This window comes from Lactuca serriola, chromosome 7 (assembly GCF_051521515.1).
Source record: "Lactuca serriola cultivar US96UC23 chromosome 7, Lser_US96UC23_V15, whole genome shotgun sequence".
Taxonomy (NCBI): Eukaryota; Viridiplantae; Streptophyta; class Magnoliopsida; order Asterales; family Asteraceae; genus Lactuca; species Lactuca serriola.
Window position 1 is genome coordinate 33,241,069 of NC_136414.1, and position 7,493 is coordinate 33,248,561.

General features: G+C 34.5%; 1 protein-coding gene across 1 annotated transcript; it reads right to left on the bottom strand.

The window, feature by feature from the left end:
- Window positions 1-2,234: 2,234 nt before the first annotated feature.
- Window positions 2,235-6,377, bottom strand: APG7 (ThiF family protein). Its single transcript, XM_079010308.1, has 15 exons — window positions 6,219-6,377; window positions 5,631-5,809; window positions 5,298-5,512; window positions 5,022-5,213; window positions 4,877-4,931; window positions 4,705-4,799; window positions 4,429-4,618; window positions 4,204-4,309; window positions 3,975-4,119; window positions 3,746-3,904; window positions 3,476-3,664; window positions 3,161-3,376; window positions 2,951-3,066; window positions 2,708-2,867; window positions 2,235-2,629 (listed from the first exon to the last, which is right to left on the bottom strand). The coding sequence occupies exons 2-15, from the start codon at window positions 5,764-5,766 to the stop codon at window positions 2,450-2,452; spliced, it is 2,154 nt and encodes a 717-aa protein (XP_078866434.1). The 5' UTR covers window positions 5,767-5,809; window positions 6,219-6,377; the 3' UTR covers window positions 2,235-2,449.
- Window positions 6,378-7,493: the final 1,116 nt, after the last annotated feature.

The following is a 7,493-nucleotide window of genomic DNA, read 5'->3' on the forward strand; positions in this document are numbered from 1 at the left end:
GATAACTAATGGGTGTTTGGCTAGCTCAAAAAAAACTTTTTCAAAAAGTTATTTTATTCTTTTACAAAAAAGACTTTTGGCTGTGAAAAGCTAAGCTAAACACCCCTTAAATTCTATTGACAAAATTGCAAAAATGGTTTTTTTTTTAGTCAAAACCACGATTTTTTTGGATTGGTGGTTCTTTTGAACTAGTTTACATGTAGTTTTGGTCCCTGTCCAAATTAAAAAGACTATTATACCCTTAATGAATTTAATTTTCATTTTCTTTCACTTTTTAAAATTATTATTATTATTAAATATAAAACTAGGCTCACCTCTCTCTCTATCTCTCTCTCTGATGATGATCCATCACCCAAAACACCTACTCTCATTGTAGAACCAGTGAAAAAGAAGGAAAGGACCGGTAATTCTTCGCCGGTAGTAGCAGCCCCAGCATCCGCTGTTAAACACGCCCGAAATTGATGTTGTATTGTTCTGATACCCCTTCACAACCTTCTCAACGACTGTCATCCCGTTCGTCTCCTTCCCCTGTTAAAGAACTAGAATCATCGGTGATGTTTTCCCGGTTCCCCCCTGCCGCCACCTCCATATCCCCTTCCCTTCCGCCTTCTGCCGAGAAACACCACCACAAGCACCCTCTCCGGCTGTTGCTACCCTTCTCAACCCCCACAGCCCCGATTGAAGTCTTGAACCGCAAGAAAAATCGACTCCTTCTTCGTGCTTCATAGCAAATCAGGAAAAGAAGAAAGAAAGAAGATGTTGCTTGCGGTCCCTTTTCGTCTCCGATCAGATGGGAATCGAAGACCCATTCCTTTCGTTTGACTGACAGACCAAACACAACCACAATAAGTCTTGATTTTCACCCTTATTGCTCGATTGAACTCCTCAGGGCCACCGACAGTCGCTATTGGTTTGATTCCCGATCAATCCTCTTTTCTTTCCTGTGTTGCAGATGATTGGACCAGAAGATGAAGTAGGTCGTCGGAGTGGCCCTGCAATGTCAACCCCCTCTCGTTTTGATTGTTTTGAAGACGAAGAGGAAGAGTTGTTCCTTATTTTCTTGGTTTTTTCTTAAACAAATCACACTCCAGATTTTCAGATTTGTTCTTGAGGAAGAAGACGGAGAGAGAGAGAGAGAGAGAGAGAGAGAGAGGGGGGAGGGGTGGGGCCCAATGTTTATTAATAATAAAACATTATATTAAATAGAAAAAATATAAAAATATATACAAGAAGGGCATTTTAGTCTTTTTAGTTTTTCGAGGGACCAAAATCATAGTCAAACTAGGCCAAAAGGACTAACAGTCCAAAAAAAATCATGGTTTGGATTAAAACCCTAAAAAAATACATACCACAAGTACCATTTTTGCAATTTTGTCAATTCTAAATAACATAAATGAATGGTCCAGCATATGTATAACCTCTTATCCATTCAGAGGTAAAATATGGCCTCTTAAAGGTTAAGAGGTATGTATTTCACTAAATGCTTAATGGTTCCTACATTGTTTCTTAACTAAATGGTTAAGATATAAAACATACGGTCCTTTACACCTTTGTTTCAAAACTTTTATTGTGGGAACTCGTTTATAAAACATTTTTTTTCAAAACAAATTACATTTATAAAATATGTAGTTGTTTAACATAAAGGTTGAAAATATGGCCATAACATTCATTCAGGTTATTTGTGTTACCAACACTTTCAATAATTATTATTTTTTATATAATTTGTTTTTTTAATAGTGAGAATTTAATTTACATATTTAACGATGTTGGTAAGAACTCATAAATAATTGATAGTTAAGATCAGAGAAAAGATGTTTAAGTATTTGTTTATGTGATGTTTTGCCTTTTTCTAAATAAAATTTTACATATAACCTGTTCAACAATTAAAAATTGTTGTTGATTTCAGTGTTATAGCTATTTAATGTAGTTGGAAATAAAGATGAATGTCAAATAGAGATTTAAATTGTAATCTAATATAAGTTAGATGATGCACAATTCATACTTTGGGAATTTGATCCATTTTCTAGATAGATGACTATGTCTACTCTCTATTTGGTACTTTAATATAAAAATTAACATTCATATAATTTTCAAAAAGTAAACCACCAGTTTTTATGCCTAAAAGTGTTCCTCACACATTATCACAACTTGAATTTCTCAATAAACCAGACATTATTATAGATAACAAATATCAACACAAAAAAATAGCTTAACGTTAACCAAGGCGCAAAGTATTTTCACAAAAGAAGATAAATGAAAATCAAATATCGTCTAAAGACCATTTTTGTTGTTTTCACGGATAAATGAACCCAGACACAATCGTATTTATCCAATAACAGAAGGGTCTAACTGAAATTTCCACAAAGTAATCCATCCATAAAGAAGTTGGTTAAATTTCCTGTTTTTGTACAATTGTCAACGTATTTCATCACGTGCCATAAAAACAGTGTCAGATTTCAACACAATCATCATCATCATCATCATTATCAGTCTCGTTATCCCAGTCAAGGTCAAAAGAGTTTGCTGATTTCATGAGCTCCGTTAGTCCCGTTAAATCCTCCAAATAAGTAGGATGATTAATAGCTTCTAGAACAAATTCCAGTCCCCTTTTCCTATACTCTGAAACCACCTGAAAAAAAAAAAATTATATAACATTATTCTTTATTGTATTTTTATATATTGTAAAATTGTGAAAAAGAATACTTACAATCGGGCAACAAGCAGTGCAGCTATTTGAGGAATGGCCCACAAGTATCATTTGAGAAAACTGCGAGAGGGCCCCACGGATCTGATGTGGTAATATCCCAAGAGCTTGTTCGCTATTTACACTATCCAAAGAGTTTCCAAATTCAGCTTTCGCTGATATCCTGTACAAAAATACATGCACCAAAATTTAAAAAATTAAAAAATAAAAAGAATATATTTGGTTTTGTTCCGAAAATACCCTTACCCATGAGGATGATGCAAAATCCCAACCAAAAGTTCAACCGCAAGGGCGGATGCGATAGGGGCAAGTCCAGGGCGTGTAACCGTGCATTGTTGGTCCAAAGTGCGGTTAGCTGTTGACTGCATATTTTAAAAATTACAAAAAACGAAATCTCAGTTTTATGATCTATTAAAATAAGAGTTAAAAAGGAAAGAAGTAAAGTAAATGTTATACATCCACAGGGGCAACAACGTCATTACAGAAGTAACAACCGAGTCTCGTCTTGCTATCTTTCTGTCCCAGTGACATTTCTTCAACACCAGCAGATAAAGAAGAGCCAACAACACTCTCAGTCTCAGCTTTTGATGATGTATTTCTGCTGAGTAGTGGGCCCGCACCATGACGCATTACCAAGAAACTATCAAACCCCAATGCACCCGTAATTGTAACCTGAAACATTAAACTAAAACTATCAAGGGCATATCGGTAATTTCTCTATATTACTAATAAAGTAAGTACAACAGCGAAGCAGAAAAGTACAAGACTAACCTTATTAGCATTGGCACATAAAAGAGTTGGAAGCCATCTACTTTCGCGTGTATCAGTCAATAAAAAAACAGCATCATGAGACTCGATTAAATCAGAAAGACGTTTGCAGTCATCAACCACTTTTTCCTCTTCTTGTCTAGCAACTGGATGCCCAGGCATAGGTATTGCCATCACTACCCCCTCTGCTTCCTACAAACAAATATCAAAAGTAAATAATAATTTTATAATTTCAAACATTTTGGAATAAAAGGAAAAGATTAAATTAATTACCACAGCTGGAAAAATTCGCTTCAGACTTTTAACAGCTGCCAAGGCTTTGAAATCACCGCCATTGAGACAATCTTCCAAGGTGTAAAGGGATTGTCTTAATGGATTTGACATGGCCACTTTACCACTATCCACCAATGTTATTTTTCGCACACCCCATGCCTTCAGAAACACACAAATTGTAAATTACCATTATACCCTTGTTGTAATTTTTAGAAATGGAAAGACTCACCATAAGCATGCGTGCCACCTGGCATCCAAGGGTCCCGGCTCCCAACAGAAGGCACTTGGTGGTAGACAGCATGGTCAAGTTCAAAGATGGCAGTGCTCGCCACATCATCAGTTTTAGATTCAGATCTACAGCTGATATAGCCATCCTGTAAAAATTTAATCTCGTTTATATATTAAAATTAAAAAACAATACATAAGAAACACACTACTGACTACACCACACTATATACCTAGTGGGGTCCATGGAAGTAGATAGGTTAATGCATCTAGAGGATCTTTTCCCTTTATTCAGTTCCCATCCAACTGCATTAGGCACGTGATCTTGATCTTGCCATGCTGATTTAAATAAAAGTAAAAAAAGACATTTCATGTTACAAGAAACATTTGGAGATTATAAGAGTCAAGATTTTGACTTTTAAAAGAGTTGACTTGTTACCCAATTTTGGCTGATCTACCTTGTGAAGGTTGGATCAGAGCTTCACCAACGAGGGATAAACCCAAATCAGCAAACCCATGGTTCTCACGATAGCATAAAAACTGAATCTTTTTCAGGTTCCATTTTGCAGAAATGAAGACAAGAAAGTTGCGAAGAGGCCATCCAGGGTTGTTTGGAAGATGACTAGGGTCATAGAAACCAAAGAGCATCTGTCACCATTAACAAATAGCCTTTTAGAAGAGGACTAAAAGGGCATTTACGTCTTTTAAAAAGATAGATGTGTGACTGTGTTCACCTTGTGGCCTTCATGTTGACAAGCTTCAAAGTCCTTTAGAGGTCTAATAGTAGCTTGCGAATTTGAAGAAATGGAGACTAAAAAGAATGGAACACCTACAAAATCATGTCTTTCAGTATTTTGATATTAAGAACAAGTCAGGGTGGCAAAAAAAAAGTCTGAATGACTCTACCTGCTGTTAAACTTGACATACGCCACTCATTACAGGATGCAGACACAGATTCAGCCTGTATGTTATGAAAGAACAATGCTACATCTTTAAGTAATAAAAACAAAAAAGTTGATTTACAAAGGGAAATGGGTATATATGGTCAAACCTCTTTTGGGGAGAACCATTTTGATGCTGGCTTCAAATCAACCAAAGTTGCTGGAGGGTCAAGAACGACACCAGGAAAAGCAAACCAGTAATAGAAGTTAAATTTCTTGAGGTCTGCAAATGATATAAGAAGGAACCTTGAAAGGACAGAACTGTCCTCCTCTGCTTTTCCAGATCGAATATCATCCCAAATCTGGCATTCAAGATTTTGACATTACATTCATGTATAACTGAAAAATGGATTACTAAATAGAGTTTTAACAAAAGAACAAAATACCTTCTTTGCTTCAGCCTTTAACAAAGCTTGTTTATCCAGAGCGTGATACCCTTCTAATGTGTTTGTGTTGTAAAGAATGCCAGGCACAGAGCATTTGTTTCTGTTCCCATGACTTGTTTTGGCTTGTTGTTCATCAGTTGGGTCAGTTGGCAAGGATTCAGTAAGCAGAGTTAGATGGCTTGATACTTGAGAATTGGAGCAAGGTGTGTAAAAACCTACAAGGATATCATTAATAGTTAATACAAACAATATAACTATCTTGACTTGTTTCAAGTATTGAAATTTGGTAAAAACTTCATCAACATTAATATTACAATACATGAAGCAACATACCCGTTATTGGGATTGGAGATTCATCAGTTTTTAATTTGTTGAGTTTCAACGAAGATAATTCATGCCAAAAACCGGCATCCACAGAACTCTGAAAGGGTGCAAATTGCAGAATAGGCCCATTCTCAGTTCCCGCCATGTTTGCTGATATGATCTATAGCGTCTTACTCCAGCTGCCAATTCTGTAATTCCAAGTTAGCCAACAATCTTTGGTGATGATTCAACAATGTAAAATTTTATAATTAACACCAGCAGCTTTGTTTCATAGTGATTCGTAGAAATCATGATGTAGTTGGATGAATTTAATGTTGAATACTACGGAGTCTGATTGGATTATACTATACAATTTGTTTCGACGAAAAATAGCAGAGAGTCGATCAACACAGCGAGAACTATATTTTCAAACACATATTCCGAAAATTGCCAATCGAAATCGCAAGACAAATAACAAGATGAAGATATGTAACGTCAATTACATATCGACTTATCTAAATAATTACAAATCCCTAATAACACACTACCCTCGACCGTGGAGCTAATGTTAGGGTTCTAGAATTGCATTTTAAACATCAAAGATGATGAAAATTTTACCAGATTCGCGTGAACTGGATTGGAGACGAACTGTACCGATGAAACTTCGATAATTAATCAGATTCTAGAAAATATGGAGGGGAAATGAAGTATGAGAAACGTAAATCGAGAAGACTTCAGCTAGTCTATGAAGTTTTGACCTTTTTAGAGTCCAATTTAGGATTGAGGGAGAAACAAAGCAATGTATATTTTTATAGTATTTTCTATTTTCTTTAAATCTATGATTTTGATTTTAAATCTTTTATTTTTGGCTAGTTTTTCTTTTGTATTTATCTTTTTTCTTCAAAATAATACATAACCATAAGTTTTAATGTTTTACGTTAATCCATATATGTCAAAAATAAAATATAATATCGAAACCAATATAATTTTAGATAAATACAACCACATCAAAAAAAAACTTTATAACATTACTAAATGTTTTTATTTAAAAAAAACTAAATAAATTTGGAAAAAAAATCATCAAAGTTTATTATGTAAATGGTTCTTTTTCATGTGTTTTTATTCGGTTTAACCGGTTCAATCGCTTTATTTTGACTGGTTCAACCCAATTTTTCTAAAAACCATTTGTTTAATACAGTTCATAAATCAATGTAAAACCAATGATAATTAAACGGTTTCCGGTCCAACCGGCCGATTCAAACCGGTTTTTAAAACATTAGATTAAACTAGTCGGTTTAAAAAAATTATACACTCATTAATACAGATGAATGACCCAAGGGGAATTATGTGTTAAATAAGTATATATTTTTTTAATTAGTTTTTAAATAATGTGAAAGTTTTTTGATCTTTTTGTTTTTATTTAAGGAATGTGACAAGGTTATTTATGAGTTGGGACTTATCTTCCTTTTTAATGTGAAAGTAGCATAAAGGCAAGTGAAATTAATCATGCTTTTATCATCAATAAAAAAAACGAGAAATACATTGTTTTTAGACAAAATTGCAAAAATGGTTCTTGTGGTATGTAAATTTTTGGGGTTTTAGTCCAAACAGTGACTTTTTTGGTTTCGTAGTCCTTTTGGAGTGGTTTGTATGTGAAAATGGTCCCTCCGAAAATTGAAATGACTATAATACCCTTGGGGTATTTATTTTTCATTTTTCTTTCATTATTCTTAAAATTTAATATTTATTTATTTTTTTTAACAATTAAAAAAATAAAAAAGGTCCCACCTCTCTCTCTCTCTCTCCTAGAAGGGTGTGTCTTTGATCGCTTCTCCAAGCTCTATAAGAACTACCAGGGAAGCCATAGCCAGTAGCTCTTGGATGAGCTTTATC

Bases quoted from the DNA above. Each gene is read 5' to 3' on its own strand.
- APG7 (XM_079010308.1), bottom strand. From the start codon at position 5,766: ATGGCGGGAACTGAGAATGGGCCTATTCTGCAATTTGCACCCTTTCAG. The intron at 4,310-4,428 runs GTAGATCAGCCA...TATTTAAATCAG, and splicing joins TCTGATCCAACCTTCACAAG to CATGGCAAGATCAAGATCAC. The intron at 3,665-3,745 runs GTAATTAATTTA...ATTTGTTTGTAG, and splicing joins AGCGAATTTTTCCAGCTGTG to GAAGCAGAGGGGGTAGTGAT.